At 39.4% G+C, this 21,103-nt stretch overlaps 1 protein-coding gene across 3 annotated transcripts in view; it reads left to right on the top strand.

Annotated features, from left to right (window-relative positions):
- Nucleotides 1-21,103, top strand: part of BABAM2 (BRISC and BRCA1 A complex member 2) — a 416,595-nt gene that overhangs the window by 207,977 nt on the left and 187,515 nt on the right. For all 3 annotated transcript variants that reach the window (XM_028496715.2, XM_055089090.1, XM_055089091.1), the window contains exon 7: nt 17,785-17,894. In XM_028496715.2, the coding sequence (XP_028352516.1) occupies nt 17,785-17,894 (110 nt within the window). The remainder of the gene's footprint in view (nt 1-17,784; nt 17,895-21,103) is intronic.

Here is a 21,103-nt window from a genome sequence, read left to right as displayed (position 1 = left end):
TTTTTTGTGGTATGCAGGCCTCTCACTGTTGTGGCCCCTCCCGTTGCAGAGCACAGGCTCCGGAAGCACAGGCTCAGTGGCCATGGCTCATGGGCCTAGCCGCTCCGCGGCATGTGGGATCTTCCCAGACCAGGGCACGAACCCGTGTCCCCTGCATCGGCAGGCGGACTCGCAACCACTGCGCCACCAGGGAAGCCCTGAGAAATTTTTAAATCTGCAAAATAGAGATGACTGTATCTATCTTACAGGGTTTTTGGTGATGTAAGTGTAGGTGTGATGTATGGCACCCAGACAGAAATCAGCCTTATTAAGTGATTTTCTATAAGAAGCACAGCTAACCCAGGTTTGACTACTTTAGGCATCAAATCTTGACTCCAGGATCAGGTGGAGGTCAGCCATTCCACATAGATAGCTATAACCAAACCTGATAAGGTTCCTTAATTTGGGGAAAATGGCACTATTTGGGGAGATTACTTAACCTGTGTTATGATTTGACAATTACACATATTTTATTATGCAGTTAAGCATAAATATGTACCATAAAACTTTGAAGCATGTGTATGTAATGGGTTTCTGATTTAAGATTCCAACTTCTCTCTTCCTTTTTGTTTGCTTTTTGTTTTTGTTGTTGTTTTATGGCTCTTTCCACTTTCTCTTCCTTTTTGTTCCTAAGAGAACAGTGTCTTTGTATGGCCTGGTCTGGATTTTATCATCTTTTCATTCTTTTCTTTGTTTATATTTGGAAGAATCTCAAATTTATAATAGAAATGGAAGAACAGTACAGAGCATTTGTTTTTTTTTAACCATTTGAGGGTAAGTTGCTATGTGATGCCCTTTTTACTTTCATGTACTTTAGCCATTTCTTATAAATAAGTACAGTCTCCTACACAATCACAGTATAATCATAAAAATCAGGAAATTAACACTGATGCAATACAACCATCCAAATCTAAGACTTCATTCAAATTTCACCAATTATCCCAGTGATTTCCTAATAGCAGAAGAATTCTGTTTAGAATCATGGATTATATTCAGTTGACATGTCTCTTCAATCTGTAATAGTTCCTCAGTTTTTCCTTGACATTCAAAACCTTTTTGAAGATTATAGACCAGTTTTTAAAAATGTCTCTCAATTTGGGTTGTCTGACGTTCCATCATGATTGGATTCTGTTTATGCGTCTGTAGCAGGAATATCACAGAAGTGATGCTGTGTTCTTCTCCCTGCCCTCTCTCACGTGGCACACCCTGTTCGACTCATTACCAATGTTGTGTTCACCTTCATGACTTGTTTAAAGTGGTGTCTGTAAGGCTCTCTCCTGCAAAGTTACTTTTTTTCTTTTGTAATTGGTAAGTATTTTGTGGGGAGGGCCTTTGAAACCATACAAATGTCTCATTTTTCATGAAACTTTATTTTTACAAGTATGGACTCATGATTTCCCGTTTGATTTAATGGATTATAGTCAGTTACCATCATTGTTTATTTATTTTTTTATTTTTATTTTTTTAACGTCTTTATTGGAGTATAATTGCTTTACAATGGTGTGTTAGTTTCTGCTGTATAACAAAGTGAATCAGCTGTACATATACATATATCCCCATATCTCTTCCCTCTTGCATCTCCCTCTCTCCCACCCTCCCTATCCCACCCCTCTAGGTGGTCACAAAGCACAGAGTTGATCTCCCTGTGCTATGCGGCTGCTTCCCACTAGGTATCCATTTTACGTTTGGTAGTGTATATATGTCCCTGCCACTCTCTCACTTTGTCCCAGCTTACCCTTCCCCCTCCCCGTATCCTCAAGTCCATTCTCTAGTAGGTCTGCATCTTTATTCCCGTCTTGCCCCTAGGTTCTTCTGACCACTTTTTTTTTCCTTTTTAGATTCCATATATGTCTGTTAGCATACGGTATTTGTTTTTCTCTTTCTGACTTACATCATCGTTTATTTTGATGCTCAATATTATTTCTATATCTATCCTTGTATATTAAACAACTATGTTCATACGGATACCTCCAATACCAATTTAATATGCTGGATTTGTTCTGTTTTCCTCTTTGTACGTATTTGTAACTTTCTTCTTTGAAAGTGATAAATCCAGTTCCCATTCTCCATAATATAATTTGGATATATTACCCAGCGATAAATCCCATTCCCATTCTCCGTAATATATTATGGATATATTACCCAGCGATAAATCCCATTCCCGTTCTCCGTAATATATTATGGATATATTACCCAGCGATAAATCCCATTCCCGTTCTCCGTAATATATTATGGATATATTACCCAGCGATAAATCCCGTTCCCGTTCTCCGTAATATATTATGGATATATTACCCAGCGATAAATCCCATTCCCGTTCTCCATAATATATTATGGATATATTACCCAGCGATAAATTCCGTTCCCGTGTTCTGTAATATATGGATATATTACCCAGCGATAAATCCGTTCCCGTTCTCCATAATATATTATGGATGTATTCCATTGGTTACACAGCCCCCACCCCCACCCCCGCATGTGACCCCGCATGTGACCAGCCTCCCATTGTTGCTGCTGTCTCTCCCTCGTGTGGGCACCCTCCACACTCCGCTTGGGCTCTGACACCCTACACCAAGTTGCCTTTCTATGGGGACATCCTTCTCGTTCTGCTCTGGACCACTGTAGACCTCCCACCCCCACCCCACATTCAGCCTTGCTCTCCAGTCCATCTTTCCCAAGCTGTTAGAATACTCTTTCTAAAGCAATCTGATCATTTCATTACCTTATTTGTAATCCCTTTTTGTGTTGCCCTTAAAAAAACAAACTCCTGGCTGAAATGCATCAAGGTTGTTTACGGTTGATCGCTTAAGCTTGTCCAGCTTCATCTGTCACCCCTCCTTACTAGTGTCCTCTGTTTCAGCCTTCCTGAACACTGCCCTGAATGTGCCATGTACCTCTGTACCCCCCTGTCTTTCTATGCACTGTTCTCTCTTTGTTTCACTCCCTTACACTTTTTATTTCTTTAGAGCACTGGGATTCCTTCCAACTAAAAATGTTATCTCCTTGAAAAGCCGTATGTGACAGCCAGTTTTACCCTTTCTTTAACACCTCTCCTTCTTCCTGACATAGATTCACACCTCTCTTATAATACACCTTTATTCTAACAGTTTTAATCAGGTGGTCAGTTATTATTTTTTTTATTGTTTATTTAGTTTTCCTACTTATCTGTAAAGGCTTTGAGGGCATGTGTCCCTAGCACCTTCTAGGTAGTGCCTAACACAGAATAGGGTATTAATACATGTTGGTAGAATGAATGAATGCATGAATCCTGAGGTCAGTCCCAAAGGTATACTCAGTATAGAAGCAGAATGGAAATAATTGAAGGCAGAAGAAAATAAAAGAAATCTGCAATATATTTTTCCCAGGATGCATAGGCTTAGTAGGTCCAGCCATGGTTTATCTGGGGGAAAAGCCCTATTTACTTTGCTGAGGCATTGGGAAGGTTTTCTGCCCGTGTATGTTTTTAAATGTGGTTTGCTTGTTTGTTTTTTAACATAGTTTGTGAAACCTGTTTTGGATTGTTGTGCAGATTTTCACGTACACTTACCAACATTTGATTCAGTAAGTAACAGACCCAAGAGACCCAAGAGCTAAAGGGTTCAACCTAGTCTGCTATCTTAATTGCATTCTTTCATGCTTATTTGATATAAACTTTTCTCAGTAAGTTGAATCCACATTCTAATGTGAACAAGAAATGTTAAGCTGTTAGTAGCTTCCCTGGAGAATTGCAACTTGCTAGGACGCTTCAGTACTTTCATCATCATTTATGTATCGTGAAATGTCACAATTTCTGTTCATAAGCACAGAACTGCAAATGTTCGTCAATTAGTCTGTCTTAGACCTGTTATTAGCTTAGAAATTAAAGAAATATTCTTTACTAACCCAAGCCAAGGATAAAGTCTAACTCAATTTATAGTTCTTCTAAATCTGGTTATCAGCACCTCTATAATTAGTAAAGTTCTAAATAACAAAGCCACCTACTCAATAGTTAATGTATGCTAAGTCCAACATTTAGAGTTTTTCATTTGGGGAACTTTTTAGTATAATATGTTCTTCATATGAAAATTTCTATTTTAATAATTTCCTCCTATTTGGGGGGGTCTTACATTTCCTTTTTTTTTTTTTTTTTTGATTCACACAGACCTCATTTAGTAAGCGACATAGAGTTTTCAAAGCAGCTTTGGATACAGTAGATTGACGTAGTGAAACAAAGCATTGATGCAGGAGTCAGCAGTCATGGGTTTTGGTTTCAGCCCTGTGACTGATCAACTCTGCACATTAGACAAATCACTTTCCTTATCTCGGTTTCTCCATCTGTAAATCTATGAAGTGTGGGTATTAAATCAATGACTACAAACTTTATTTTTAATATAATAGAAACCTTTTTACAAATGAAATCTTTCTCCCAGTGCCTGGTGTACAAAATGCCCAGTATATGTCTTAAGACATATACTCTCAGGTACACATGATCCCAAGTTTTCCCCAGAACACAGGATAAAAACCCCTGGCCCGGATCTCGAAGGGGTCTTTTTTACTTTCAACGTTCTCTGATTTTATTTACCCTTCACTCATGTCATTTCACCTTTGGCACATTTCCAACATCATTGACCTGATAGTGTTCACAATGCCAGCTCTCTTGACCTGGCCCCTTTCTCTGGCTCCTCCATAGCTTATGGTTGTGGCCGGTTAGAAGAATATTTGAATAGTACTTTACTGTACTTTTCAGTTTCTACCATGATTCTTCCCTCCATTTAACTCTGAGGTTTTGGAATATACCACAGATACTTTTTTTTTTTTTTTTGCGGTACGCGGGCCCCCCACCTCCGCAGCCTCTCCCATTGCGGAGCGCAGGCTCCGGACGCGCAGGCCCAGAGGCCATGGCCCACGGGCCCAGCCGCTCCGCGGCATGCGGGACCCTCCCGGACCGGGGCACGAACCCGCGTCCCCCGCGTCGGCAGGCAGACCCCCAACCACTGCGCCACCAGGGAAGCCCAGATACTTATTTTTAAATCCTAAACTTTGTCTCAGATACCTTCCACAGTCTTCCACAGCCCCGTTCAACCTCACAGTTCATCTGTGTTCTCCTGTTTAATCACAGGATGGATATCTCAGTCCATTGTTTTTCAGTTCTCTCTTTATTTTGGGACCGATTTTCTCTCCCTTAAGGGTCAGTTCTCTAAGCCGGTGCTTCTCAAACTTTAATGTTCTACAGATCATCTAGGCATTTGTTAAGTGTCCCCCAGGTGAAGCTGGTGCTGTTGGTCTGATTCGCAGGGCTCCATCCACACAGGCTTCATTCAGCTGCAGGCTGTTCACAAACGTAATGCCACATCTGCATGTGGGGTCTGTTACTGGGCCCCTGTCTCTACACATTTTGAACTAGATAGTCTGGAGTAAGGAAGTGGTAGGACCGTCTTCCCTGAAAAACATCCACAGCTTGCTATTTAATGTCATGCAGGCTGGGAAAGTCAGAGTTTCCTTTCGCTGCCTTCTACCACCTCTAGAAGTTTTGCTTTTTTCCTCTTAGGATTCCCATCACTCTCCTGCTTTATCTCCTCTCTTATAAAAGTCTAATGCCAGGAAAGAGTCTGATGAATTCACTCTCAATACATAGAAGAAACTGATGAGTTTTCAGCCTTACCTTTAAGGATTAATCACGTCCTATCTTATTGGATCTCTTATTGAAGAAGAAAAAAAGAACATTTCTCATCTTCATGTGTTTACATCTGCCTCTTTGAGTTTGGAGATGGATTCTTGCAATTCTTTTTTTCCTTAGTGTTTCCATCCAAATGTCTTGCCCATGGTAGGTAAATCATAAATGAGTATTGACTTAGTGATAGCACATGGTGTGTTGTTTGGAAGTTGATTAGAAATGGCAAAAAGATTGCTCTTGCTTTTTTGTCTTGTAGGGTTTGCTCTCTCAGTCAAGTGTTTGAACGTGAATTTTCCTCTTATTCTAGGGGATGACCTGAACCCAAGGGATAATGGCTCATTCTGCCCCAAATTACACCTACTGATTTATACTGGAAAATCAAGTTCATAAGATACATAGACCTCTGCCGTTTCTGCTAGGGAAGTCTGCTTGTGGAACCCATTTGGGGATCAGCAGTTTACTGGCAAGCATATGTGGTCATTCTTTCATACACATATTCATACATTTGTTCATCAAATACTTATTGGGTGCCTATTTTTGTAGTAGGCACCATTCTAGGCAATGGGAGCACGACAGTGAATGAAACACTCTGCTCTTAAGGAACTCAACCAGATACATGATAAGAGCACATATCTAAGTAACTTTAGAATGCAGAGGAAACAATGAAATGTTACCATATGAAGGGTGTAGCTAAATACCTGTAGGATTTCAGAGGAGAAACCATGACATCAGAGGGAGGGATCAGGAAGTCTTGTGAGAGGACATGGCATCTGAGTGGCACTTTAAAGAACAGATAGAATTGGGAGATTTGGGGTTGGGGGAATGCAGGGCTGGAAGAAGGCATTTAGGATTGAGTGGCAGGATGGAGTTGGGGCAGCTGCTGCAGTTAGGGTGTGTCAGCGGCGGAGTGGGAAAATGAGGTTGGAAGGATACCGTGGAGGGGCTGGAATGCCAGGCCACTGTAGGGCCAGGGTGCACTTTTGAATCTGAGAGAAATGCAGTATTTACTTCTCAGAGCTCATTTTCTGCTCTAGAATCATTCCTCCAGCCAGTTCCAGAGGGATATGGCTCTAAGCCTCTAGTTCTTTTCAGAGCTCCTATCTGCCCTTTAGGTTCTGCAGATAACATCAATATGCAAATCAAAAGATCTCTGATTACTTCAAGGAGAGAGTGTCTAGTAGGCTCCCCGTTCTCTGTTTTAACACCTGTGGCTTGTGATTGTCGCCAGTTAATGAGGGTGCGGTACCAGGTGGCTGAAACAGCGTGTGGAAGTAACCAATTGCCTAGTTGCCATGGGCACCAGACTGTTTGAGCCAAATGATTCTCTGGGTGGGTGGGTGCAAAGGTGTTCTGCACTTCTAGGGTGCCGTTCCCTTCTGTCCTCACACACAGAACCACCCAGGAAGAATCTCTAAACCCCATAACTCAAAGCTACCTAGCATGGAAAGGATAGGGTGGAGCTTTAATAGTAGAAAGAATAGCATGGTAATGGAAATGATGTCAGACCAAGAGTCCGGGAGGAAGGAGGAAGAGAAATGAAACTTAACATTTACCAAGCACATTCTTCGTGCCTGGTTCTGTGCTTGGCTACTTTCATATACATTTGCCAAAGCCTTGCAAACCTGTTGCTTTCCATAATGGCCACATTTAGCATGTCATATGGAAAAAATATAATAACATGCAAACTCTTAGCAAAAGTTTTTTATTTCTGTAGCTAAAAGATCACCATTTCTGTGCAGTTGTTAAATTGTATGATGAACTTGCAAAACGTTGTATGTGTTCAAACGGCTTGCTGCTGCGGCTTGTCCGCCTTTAGCGTTGGCACCTCCAATACCTTTTCATTCACTGGGTGAGGTTTAGGGTGGCTATAGAGCGGGGAGTGCAGGCTGTTCCATCCAAGGCCCAGGATGGGTTACTGTGCTGTTTCAGGTCCACCAGGATGAGAAGCAGTAAGTGCAGGAAAATAGCCTAGCTGCAGCCGGAGCCTGACGCTGCAGCAGATTGCTCTAGCAAAGCTTTCTTCTGGCTCCTGCGGAGGCATGCCGCTCACCTTTGTCCTAAAAGCCCTTTCTAGGCTCTGATTAGGGCCTGGCGCTCCATAGCATGTAACAAGTATTCAGATAACTCAGGAACAAAAGTCTCTTCTTAGCACTTAGTTCTGTAAATTTCAGTTTGCCATGGTTATCATCTATATTAGTCAGTTTACTAATTTACAAGAGAAAATGCTGGTTATAAGTGAAGGAAAACCACTTCAAACCAGCATAAAGCAGGTAGGGCAATTTATTGGCTTTCCAAAGCTGGGAGAAGGTTGAAAAGCCAAACAACAGTAGGAACAGGACACAGCTGGACCGAGCACCACGGGAGCTCAGGGTGTGAGTGCTGCCCAGGACTCTCTTCTCGCTCACCTCTGCTTCTCTAGGGTGCAGGCTTTATTCTCTCACCCTACAGCCTGGCCTCTTCCGTGAATGGGAAATATGGCTACTGACAGTTTCTTTTGCCTGTGCAAAAGGACTGGACTCTTCCGGGACCCATCAGCTGTTCTCAGGGGGTTGGAACTGGCATCTCTGCCCTGAGCTGTAAGGATCGGGGCTTACGGGTGGGGACTAGAAGCGAGAGGGGCTTCCCAGGAGAAGAGAAGGTGTCAGGCAGGTAGCATCACAGATGTCCACTGTATCAGCTACCCTTTCAAATGTCTTTTTCTATCCCTTACAAAGAGCTGTATGAACTACTTACATAAAAGCTTTATCTACCTTTTCCTTAAGTTATGGAACCATACTGGGGATGTGGTAAATGGTGTCGTGTTTATTCCATATGCGCTTAAAGAAAACTCACTATTGTTTTAACTTGTTGTGTTGGGCTCCTGGATGACAGTCTGGCACAAGGTTTGTATCTGTAGGTGTGCATAAAATCACAACTCAGATGCCTGAGGATGTGGTTTAGTTTGATTTGTAAAACAGTTACAAAACTGATGTTTATATAAATAAGCTTAGCTTCTTATCAGACTCATTAAGAACACGTTGTTAGGGTAATAGGGGAAACCCCACACTCCAGATTCTTTCTCCAGAAACATTGGTGAGTAGAGAAGGTGGTGGAAGCCAGGAAACATCCTGTGCTTCCAATGAGGACCCTGGCTGTACTGCAACCCCCACCCCCAACCTCTAACCCTCTGGAGAGAAGGCTCCATTTTACACACCTTTTAGTCAATGCTGTGATTATTCAAAGAAAGTTGGTGGTTCTCAAGGCTATGTCTGTTAGGTATAATAACCGTTGGGACAGTAGTTGACCAATGAAATCTTGATCATCATTATTTTAAAAGAGCCAGGAATTTTTTTCCCCAAAGTTGTTTGCACAACATGTGTTTCAATTTAGTTTTATAAACAGAAGCTATAACCAACATATTAAGGTTAAGTACAGCTTCACAAGCAGATTCCTGCATAAATGAGAGCAGTGAAATGGTTTTTGTTTATGAAACTAATAAGCAAGATATAAAAAAAAAAAACCTAACCCCATACTGTATCATGACATCTCATAGTAAGGAACTCAAGATGTCACTTTTAGAAAACATGGGTAGGTGACAGCAGCTCTCTCCTGCTATCCTGGACTCCCCTTCTAAGAGCTGGCTGTTTCAAGAACATTGTAGTTATCCTTTCCCGACCCGACAGTCAGCTCTTCTTATTTCCACTGAGTACAGTTAGTTAATCATAGAGTGTGCCTAATCGTACAGAACTGAGGGAAAATTGATGTTATGGCTTAGAACTCCACAACCCTCATCAGTGTTCTTGGGGAAGCCATCCTCTTTCCTTCACTGAGTCTATGTGAAGATGTCAAACAAATACATTTTATTTGGCTTGGTGACCTTTATAGCTTTTAGTCTTCATACTCTTAAAATTTTAAATTTCTTGCTCCACAGTGTCTAAAAGTAAACATTAAAACACATAAAGCATATACGCCTCAATTAGTTTTGAATACCCGTTGGTGCAGGCTGGATAGTCTATTAGGGATTAAAAGGGAATAAGAAATGGCTCCTTAAGTTGCTCATGGTCGTTTGGAGCACACAGGATTTAGTTAGACACTAAATGGAGGACAAGTACGTGTATAGTAAATCTCTGCTATCTTTTCTGCATGTGGGTTTCCAAGTTTTTTATATCTTTCTTGGAGCACTGATACTGAGTCTTTTCTTTGCGCCCAACAGCATGCCAGTGGGTATAGCATCGTGGCTAAGAGTCCAGGTTCTGAGTCAACATACATGGGTTCAAAATTCATTTTCACCATTTAATCACTTTCAAGCCTCAGTTTCTTCATCTGCAAATGTACAATAATAGTACCTACCTTATAAGGCTGTTATGGCAATTGTATGAGATAATGCATAGAGAGCACTAAGCAAAGTGACTATTGAATAAACACTGAATAAATGTCAGCTGTTGTTATTAGACATAATAGGAAGCGGGAGATCTCTACCCTGCCCTCAAGAAATTCACAGTCTGTTTGGAATTTAAAATATACACTGCTTAAACAGCATGGGGAATTCATGAGGCAACATGTAAAAACTACCAAGGGTAGACATAGATCACACTGCAGTCGAAAGGAATCTTAATGGAGTAAGTGAATTTACAATCAGCGTTAAAGAAATTAAAGTCACTGGGACTTCCCTGGTGGTCCAGTGGTTAAGATGTCACCTTCCAATGCAGGAGGTGTGGGTTTGATCCCTGGTCGGGGAGCTAAGATCCCACATGCCTCACGGCCAAAAAACCAAAAAATAAAACAGAAGCAATATTGTAACAAATTCAATAAAGCCTTTAAAAAATGGACCACATTAAAAAAAATCTTTAAAAAGAAAAAAGAAATTAAAGTCACGCCAATTAAGAAAAGGAGAGAAAGAGCATTTTTAAATTGTGCTTTCTTTTTTAATTGAGATGTAGTTGATGTACAATATTATGTTACCTTCAAGTGTACTACATAGTGACTTGACATCTGCATACATTATGAAACGATCACCGCAATATTATTGACCATATTCCTTATTCTGTATATTATATCCCTGTGGCTTATTTATTTTATAACTGGAGGTTTGTACCTCTTAATCCCCTTCACCTATTAAACCAAAAAATAAAACAGAAGCAATATTGTAACAAATTCAATAAAGCCTTTAAAAAATGGACCACATTAAAAAAAATCTTTAAAAAGAAAAAAGAAATTAAAGTCACGCCAATTAAGAAAAGGAGAGAAAGAGCATTTTTAAATTGTGCTTTCTTTTTTAATTGAGATGTAGTTGATGTACAATATTATGTTACCTTCAAGTGTACTACATAGTGACTTGACATCTGCATACATTATGAAACGATCACCGCAATATTATTGACCATATTCCTTATTCTGTATATTATATCCCTGTGGCTTATTTATTTTATAACTGGAGGTTTGTACCTCTTAATCCCCTTCACCTATTCTGCCCTTCCCAACCCCCTCAAGAGAAAGAGCTTTTTGATAAGGGAAATGGCAAGTGCAAAAGTGTTAGTCAAGATCTAGTAAAATATATGGGGAGTGGCCCAGTTTGTCTGGACTAAGCAGAGGGCATCTTTTTACTCCATTTCTATTTGGAGAAACCAAATCAGATGTAACTCTCTTAAAGGCTACCTTCACAAGATATATCAATATATCAAAGTAATTTTTAGGCAAGAACTCAGTATGTGGTGAGATAAGCAGTAACTAGGCCTTCAGAACCCCAACCCCAGTGCTGCAACCCCTGCTGCATGGAAAGGAGGGGCCCAGGGCCAGGAGCCACGCCAGCAGGCAAAAGGGCCTGACATGACGCAGACGCCCATTGATTCCTTACTCTTGTATCCATTTTGCTTTCCGACTACACTGCCTTTCCTTGCACTTGTATAGTTCCCAGCACTTTGATGAAGAGGAAATGACCTGATTTCAAAAAAAATGACCAGTGTCTTTACTGGACAGAGACCCCTTAGCAGTGAGACCAAGGTCTTCTGTTAGGTACATCGTTTTCCTTGTTCTTCCATATTTCTTTTGCTTAGATTTAATTCCATTCCCTAGCATGTTCACTGCCATGTCTTAAAGCTAGTAGAGTACAAATTCAAATTTTGACTGGGACTGCTTATGCTGATATATAGCACAGTGAGTCAAGAGGACTTTTTATCCTAAATCTCCTGTCTCAAGTAATGAGAGGCCACTGCTAAGTCTCCATAAGCTGTCTTTGACCACTCTCTTGAAACTTCCATTCCCTCCTCACTCCTTGCCCCTTTCCCCTGCTTTCATTTTTCTCCATAATATTTGTAACATGCTATCAATCTTCCTTACTTTGTTAAATGTTTGTTAAATGAACAGTAGTATCATGAGAGTCTTATTCTCTTACTTGAAAAAACTTGACTTTGAAAAATCTAAATTTATGTAGTTTGATGACGAATCTGTAATATCAAAATACTGGGCCTCTAAAGTACAAACCTCACTTAGTATATTTTAAAATAAGTTTCTGTTTGGGGAATTTTTAATTTGCTTACATCTTTTCAAAAGCTCATAGCTTTTGTATAATGAGGTGCTTACTCAGACCTAGTTTTTTCACCCTAGGAATCGTGATTAATCCTGGGTCTTGTTTAATATCGTTTTAAATGTAACTCAAAATGGTTCTTACTCTATTTTTGACAGACAATATAATAGCTTCCTTATAGTCTTCATGTCCACAAACTGGTTTTGCTAGTAATGGTTATAGCTTTGTTGTAAGCCTTTGTGAATTGAGAAATACAATGGCTTTTTTACAGTCTTCCTATGTGACATGTGGTTTGTAATATATATTGTCCAGCTAATGTCTATCAGCAATTAGTTAATTGATAGTTTGTTCCTGTATTGGCACTCAACATATAGGGGCTTGTTTAATGGCTGCTTTCCTCACTTGGAAAATTAGCATATCAAATAGGTACAACATAATGATAAATTGTACTTGTGTTTGCTTTCATTTCCAAGGCTAATTGTTGTCTTTCGACACCCTTTTGATATTTGCAATGAGCGGAGATTGAGAATAGGTGTATAGATAAACCATTATGACCTAAGCAGAATGTTAACTTTTATTAGTGGGTATATCCTTCGCTTACCTGTGGTTCAGCTTTGAGTTTTCTTTGATAAAATCTTAAGTAGTCATAGATTTAAGGAACTAAAGAGATAAATATTGAGGATCTTTCTAGCAAAAAGCATTTTCTGTTTAACTCCATTATTTCCTCATTCTTACAGTCATTCCTGCATTAATTCAGCTTTTTTCAGCCAATTTGCTATATATTTACTATGTTCCAGACACTGGGGATACAAAAATGAACAGGAAAAACTCCCAGCCTGCAAGGAACTCACCATCTAGTGACTATTCACTGCAACCCGTAGGAACCCCTTTGTGCTACAGCCAAGTGCCGAGCCAAATCCATAGTTAGTTTTCAGCAAAATATCATGGCCATTATTGCCTCACCCTATGTATATCAGTGCCTGACATGCTTTTATAAAGGTAGGAGTCAGTATTTTTTTTTTTTTTTTTTTTAGCTTCAGCAGATTCGGCGTCTTTCCCCCATTTTAGCTTGTTGCAGTTTCAAATGGCACAGATAGAAAGCCCTGAAAATGTATACTTATACATTTTTAAATGTCCCCTACTACACTGTAACCACCCCCTGTTTTCCAAATGCTGCCATTAGTGGTTACAATAATCATCTGTAATGTTAGCTTCTAAGAGACATGGTACAAGAGCTTCTTTTATAATTTCCCAGATGGAAAGGAACACATGTACAAGCCTGTTAGAGTTGCAGAAACTGGAAACAGCTCTGTGTGGATTTGTATTTTTGGAATTCTTTGGGCTTATTTAAGCTCTCAAAGTCAAACTTACGTACCCATTAGGAATCAAATACCAACTCGGGGAAAACTCACGTGCCACACCAAGGGGAATAAATCATATTAAAGTAGTTCGTAAAAGGAACTCCTGGAAACAACTATTTTCATATTCAGAGTAATGTTTCGTGTACTTTTTGCAGGATGCCAGATAATAAGTGTTGATTATATAAACCAGGGTCATTCCGGTTGTTTGGAGGACTGTCTCTGAGCATTTCTGTTCTTTGCTTAAATAGTAGTGAAATGAGAAGTTAAAAAGCAGGAAAGGGAAATAATTATAAATTATCCATAGGCATATGGAATGAAGCTGTTAATTAAAAGGGTTTTTAGCGGCCCCAGGTTTTGCAGTGTTTTTTTGTTTTTACAGAGTTTTGTGACTTGAGGTCAGAGCCTTGGCCTTTAACAAGGAAACTTAGTCATCGGGGAAAGGTATCTGAAAGTCAATTCAATGTTAGTTCTTTTTTTATTGTCTCTCAAGATGACCAGCCTAACTCGAAAGGGGGGCTACTTCTACACTTAGATTATAAAATGAATTTGTCCCGGGACTTCGCTGATGGCTCAGTGGTTAAGAATCCGCCTGCCAATGCGGGGGACACCGGTTCAAGCCCTGATCCTGGAAGATCCCACATGCCGTGGAGCAGCCAAGCCCGTGAGCCACAACTACTGAGCCTGCACTCTAGAGCCCGCAAGCCACAACTACTGAGCCTGCACACCGCAACTACTGAAGCCTGCATGCTCTAGGGCCTGTGCTCTGCAACGAGAGAAGCCACCGCAGTAAGAAGCCCATGCACCGCAACGAAGAGTAGCCCCCTCTCACTCTAGCTAGAGAAAGCCCACGCACAGCAACGAAGACCCAACGCAGACAAAAATAAATAAGTAAAATAAATAAATTTATTTAAAAATAATAAAATAAAATGAATTTGTCCCTCTGAATGTGAATTTTTTCAAGCTCAGCTTCAACCTTATTTTAGATAGTTTATGAGTTTTAGAGTCATATAATTATATAGTTTCTATTTGTTGAGACTATAAGTATTTTAAAAATTTTCCATCCTTACTTTGCAGAAAGGAATATTCAAGGTTGGATTCTTCATCATCTATAAAAGAGCAAAAAGTGATAGATAAACTCAGACTCCCAATCTTGGCTTTCCTTTTAAAACCACTAGTTCTAGGGACCTTGGTGTATCTGGGGGAGGGGGGTGTGCAGGGGGGGAGGACAGGAGCAAGGAGCCAGTACTTAGTTTCCAGACATCACTGGTGACAGCAACTTTTGTGAAGCAGGTTGCTGAAAATCGCTAGGAGTGGAGAAAAACGGTTAGGAATTAGCATTAAATTGTTTATTGATTTATCCATTCAGCAAACATTGAGTGGTTTCTGTGTTCCAGGCACTGTACTAAGATCATCCTTGTATATACTTCCTGTGTCATACCACCTAAAAATATATTCCAGATATACATGTGTATTGCAAATCTACATGTAAAAATAAAATTGTAACAATGTTAGATGAAAAACTAGGAAAATGGTTAAATAACCCCTGAGTTGTTAACCAGATTTAACTCTATAGAAATCTAAATTTTCTTCTGATGTCAGAAGAGCCCCTAGACAAAGTCAGAAGTCAAAAAGAGAAAATATTTATAATACACGAGATAAGACAAGGGTTAGTAAATCTAATAAACAACAATAACAAAAAAAGTCTAAGAACCTTTAAGCAAAATGGGTAAAGGATTTGTTGGGAAAATTTACAGGAGAAACGTAAATGACCAGTAAACAAGTGAAAAAAATTGCCCAGCTTCATTCATTGAGTCTAAATTGAGACACCATTTTCCAGCTATCAGATTGCCAACATTAAATTAAAGAGTGACAACAGCCAGTGTTATCCAGTGACTCAGGATGAACGGAAAGAGGCTCTCTCTCATACTGATGCAAATTCATGGGTCCAAATGTGAACTGCTGCAAAATTTTTAGAAAAACAATCTATTAAACTCTATTAAAATGTAAAATATTTATAAGCTTTGACCCAACAGCTGAGTTTTAGTTATCTCCTAAGAAATATAAATCCCACTAGTAAAGGGTATATATACAAGGATATTTATTGTAGCACGATCAAGTAGCTAAGAACTACAAACAACCTGAATGTCTGTTGCTAGGGGAATGCTTAAATAAAAAATAAATCCATGCCGTGGAATATTATGTGGCTATTTAGAAAGCAGTTGGTAGAGTCCTGTGTATAATATGACTCCATTAGGGAAAACAAGACACAGGGTTAAAGAGTTATTTATATGCAAGTGCGTGTGTGTTTTTATGATCATAGAAAAAGCTGTTTAAGGCCACATACACGGTTACTATTGGTTACCTTGAAAAGTGAGGGTGGAAATGCTTTTTCTTTTAAAAACTTCTGTATCACTTGACTAGTTACAACAAGCCTAAATTTTGTAATGTAAAACGAAAAGACAATTGAGAAGTTATAAAAGAGAGAATGAAAAGGGAAGGGTAAGTGGCCAAGAGACAGAAGACCAGGAGAGTATAGTTTCTTAGAAACAAGAAAGAGAATTTCCCCGAGGAGAGCGATTTCCCTGTCAAATACTGTTTAGATATCAAGTAAGGTAAGGACCGAGAGGCGTTTGCTGTGTTTAGTGGCTGCCTGTGGGAAGAAGTAGGGTCAGAAGGCTACTCTAGTGGGCTAAGGGGAGGCTAAGAGGAGGGGAGGGAGTGAGGCAGGGGGTGTGGACCACTCTTTCAGCAGTCTGTGCAGGGGAGGAGAGAGAGAACCCAGGGAACTAGGTAGAGACCAGCATGATTCTTTTCTTTCTTTTTAAAATTTTTATATTTTAAGATGGGAGAGACTTCCGGTCCTTGTCCCTATGTATACTTGCCACGCTTGTGCATCCTATAGACACAATAGAAGGCAGAGCAAGGACACTGAAGATGCTAGAGGTGAGCAGGTGAGCATGATGTCCAGCTTCCTAGGATGCAGGAGAAACAGGGCTGAGGTTAGTTTTAGATCAAAGGAAGGACTTCATATCTGAGATTCTCACAGCTCACGGGCAGTGATTCTTAAAGTCTGGGTTGGGGGCTGCTGAGCCCTCCTGAGGACCTGTGAACTGATTCGGAAATGTGGGTCAGTTCTTACCGGTCCTTCGGGGTGAAAGATGCACAAGGCTGTTAAGTTTTTTAAAAAACCTACATTTGACTTGGAGCCACTATCAACCAGAAATAAATTATTAAGCGTTATTAAAATTTGCTATTCACGAATTGAAATCAACATGCTACGAGAATTTATTCTAATTTGGTATTTTCTTCTGGCAGTCTGGCAAATACTCAGTGCTTGGCAGTAATCGTAAAGCACCTGCACATAGTTGTAAATCCCACAATTTTAATTCAGGACAATTCAGTGTATCATCCGTGTTGGTTTGGGTTGGTTATGACTTTCGATTGTTGCTGTTCTTGCTTTTTATTGATAAGTTACAGTAAGTTTAGCTGTATCATTATCAGTCTAGTTTATTGTGGATTGTTTGGTTAACCTCTCAATGTTTCTTGATACATATTTGGATCAGCAATGTTTCTGTCATAATATTCTTATAACTAGCCTTTTAAGATACATATGTCTTGTGGTTCACTTATGAATCATCCATAATCATTTTGCTAAAGCAGATATGTACATTAACACCCTGCCATTTGCATGTACAGTGGAATACTTCATAGTGATATGCTTCCTGGTAATGTTTGCCATTTAAATAACTTATATTATCAAGGTAGATATAATGAAATTACTGGGTATTTTAAGATTTTGTTGTTGTTTAGTGATATAAATCATGTTTATAATGCATCTTCATCCTAGGAAAAGTAAATTTTAAGCCATGTGTATGTATTATGTAAATTATAAGCCATTATATATCTTGCTAGCAACATGTTTACTGCAATTTGTTAACTATGTTTTTGTCTAATTCTTTGTTATCACCAGTTTCACTTTTCCTCTCATGGAATGTGGGAACAAGTGAAATTGGTGGCAGTCTTCTTCTCACTGTGGTAGGCTTTGGTCAGAAAGTTTGAAAGCTATCACTCTAAAAGAGTGACTAGGTAGGTGGCAGAGGATGTGTGGCGTCTTGAATCCAGGTAACTCCCGCCTCTGGTCTCATTGCTAGTGGGCTGTAAGCTGGTCACCAGAAAGATGTCATGAGAGAAGGAACTGATGGCATTGTGTTTTTCACTAACTGTTTAAGGATGTGAATGAAGACCCGGGAGAAGATGTGGCCCTCCTTTCTGTCAGTTTTGAGGACACTGAAGCCACTCAGGTGTATCCTAAGCTGTACCTGTCACCCCGAATTGAACAGTAAGTATCCGTGTCATTTATGTTATGTAGCCTGATGCTTCTCCTTGTTAATCAAACATGCTTGCTACTTCTTTTGCCACTCGTAAACTCTTAAAATGACTTCTCTTTATTGACTTTTGTTTTCTTAAAAATGAATTATATTCAGTGTTTAGATTTCAGAGTAAATGCAGTTAGTATTTGCCACTGTGATCTTTGGATGAGACTTAGTTGTGCAGTTTGTGATGTGAATACTGTGCCTGGTAGCCTGGATTCACAATTGTGACTCCTTCCAAATGCCCCTGAGTATGTATGGTTACCCAAAAGAGGACTGCTGAACAACATCCTACGCAATTTCTTGCGTGTTTGTAATGCTTCCAGTTGTTTGCAAAAATGTAACCAGTATCCTGACAGTATTAACTTATTCAGATTAGTGAAGGGAATAGAATAAGCAGATAGCTTAAAACAATGACGTGTTCGAATTATTTTTCTGTGTTGAAATAGTTCTATATGACTTTACACAACATGCAGGCTATATGGTACAAGTAGTTTATTTTACTTTATTTTTTTTAACATTTTTATTGGAGTATAATTGCTTTAGAATTATGTTGTGTTAGTTTCTGCTGTATAACAAAGGGAATCAGCGATATGTATACATATATCCCCATATCCCCTTCCTCTTGCGTCTCCCTCCCAGCCTCCCTATCCCACCCCTCTAGGTGGTCACAAAGCACCGAGCTGATCTCCCTGTGCTATGTGGCTGCTTCCCACTATCTATCTGTTTTACAATTGATAGTGTATATATGTCAATGCCACTCTCTCACTTTGTCTCAGCTTACCCTTCCCCCTCCCCGTGTCCTCAAGTCCATTCTCTCCATCTGCACCTTTATTCCTAGGTTTTTCAGAAACTTTTTTTTTTTAGATTCCATATATATGTGTTAGCATACAGTATTTGTTCTTCTCTTTCTGACTTACTTCAATCTGTAGGACAGACTCTAGGTCCATCCACCTCACTACAAATAACTCAATTTCGTTTCTTTTTATAGCTGAGTAATATTGCATTGTATATATGTGCCACATCTTCTTTATCCATTCATCTGTCGATGGACACTTAGGTTGCTTCCATGTCCTCGCTATTGTAAATAGAGCTGCAATGAACATTGAGGACACCTGCTTTCTGAGCAGAGTTCTGAGAACAGGCAGCTCTGTGGCAAGGAAGTGTGCCAGCAACTTTGGAGATTAATCCTTTGTCAGTTGCTTCGTTTACAAATATTTTCTCCCATTCTGAGGGTTTTCTTTTCATCTTCTGTATGGCTTCTTTTGCTGTGCAAAAAGCTTTTAAGTTTATTAGGTCCCATTTGTTTATTTTTCTTTTTATTTCCATTTCTCTAGGAGGTGGGTCAAAAAGGATCTTGCTGTGATTTATGTCATAGAGTGTTCTGCCTATGTTTTCCTCGAAGAGTTTGATAGTGTCTGCCCTTACATTTAGGTCTTTAATCCATTTGGAGTTTATTTTTATGTATGGTGTTAGGGAGGGTTCTAATTTCATTCTTTTACATGTAGCTGTCCAGTTTTCCCAGCACCACTTATTGAAGAGGCTGTCTTTTCTCCATTGTATATTCTTACCTCCTTTATCAAAGATAAGGTGACCATATGTGTGTGGGTTTAACTCTGGACTTTCTATCCTGTTCCATTGATCTGTGTTTCTGTTTTTGTGCCAGTACCATACGGTCTTGAGCACTGTAGCTTTGTAGTATAGTCTGAACTCAGGGAGCCTGATTGCTCCAGCTCTGTTTTCCTTTCTCAAGATTGCTTTGGCTCTTTGGGGTCTTTTGTGTTTCCGTACAAATCGTGCAAGTTTTTGTTCTAGTTCTGTGAAAAATGCCATTGACAGTTTGATAGAGATTGCATTGAATCGGTAGATTGCTTTGGGTAGTGTAGTCATTTTCACAATGTTGATTCCTCCAATCCAAGAACATGGTATATCTCTCCCTCTGTTTGTATCATGTTTCATTTCTTTCATCAGTGTCTTGTAGTTTTCTGCATACAGGTCTTTGGTCTCCTTAGGTAAGTTTATTCCTAGGTATTTTATTCTTTTTCTTTTCTGATTTGGATTCCTTTTATTTCTTTTTCTTCTCTGATTGCTGTGGCTAAAACTTCCAAAACTATGTTGAATAATAGTGGTGAGAGTGGGCAACCTTGTTTTGTTTCTGATCTTAGTGGAAATTGTTTCAGTTTTTCACCATTGAGAACGACGTTGGCTGTGGGTTTGTCATATATAGCCTTAATTATGTTGAGGTAATTTCCTTCTATGCCTACTTTCAGGAGGGTTTTTATCATAAATGGGTGTTGAATTTTGTCAAAAGCTTTTTCTTCATCTATTGAGATTATCTTACGGTTTTTATCCTTCAATTTGTTAAAATGATGTATCACATTGATTTGTGTATATTGAAGAATCCTTGCATTCCTGGGATAAACCCCACTTGATCATGGTGTATGATCCTTTTAATGTGCTGTTGTATTCCATTTGCTAGTATATTGTTGAGGATTTTTGCATCTATGTTCATCAGTGATATTGGCCTTTGGTTTCCTTTTTTTGTGACATTTTGTCTGGTTTTGGTATCAGGGTGATGGTGGCCTTGTAGAATGAGTTTGGGAGTGTTCCTATGTCTGCTATATTTTGGAAGAGTTTGAGAAGGATAGGTGTTAGTTCTTCTCTAAATGTTTGATAGAATTCGCCTGTGAAGCCATCTGGTCCTGGGCTTTTGTTGGTTGGAAGATTTTTAATCACAGTGTCAATTTCAGTGCTTGTGATTGGTCAGTTCATATTTTCTGTTTCTTCTTGGTTCAGTCTTAGAAGGTTGTGCTTTTCTAAGAATTTGTCCATTTCTTCCAGGTTGTCCACTTTATTGGAGTATAGTTGCTTGTAGTAATCTCTCATGATCCTTTGTATTTCTGCAGTGTCAGTTGTTACTTCTCCTTTTTCATTTCTAATTCTATTGATTTGAGTCTTGTCCTTTTTTGAGATTTTTCTTGTTTCTTGTGGTAGGATTGTATTGCTATACACTTCCCTCTTAGAACTGCTTTCTCTGCATCCCATAGGTTTGGGGTCATCGTGTTTTCATTGTCATTTGTTTCTAGGTATTTTTAAATTTCCTCTTTGATTTCTTCAGTGATCTCTTGGTTATTTAGTAGTGTATTGTTTAGCCTCCATGTGTTTGTATTTTTTACAG

Source organism: Physeter macrocephalus, chromosome 12 (genome assembly GCF_002837175.3).
Source record: "Physeter macrocephalus isolate SW-GA chromosome 12, ASM283717v5, whole genome shotgun sequence".
Classification (NCBI taxonomy): domain Eukaryota; kingdom Metazoa; phylum Chordata; class Mammalia; order Artiodactyla; family Physeteridae; genus Physeter; species Physeter macrocephalus.
Note: the sequence above shows the minus strand (reverse complement) of the source record. Positions and strands in the feature narration are given on the sequence as shown.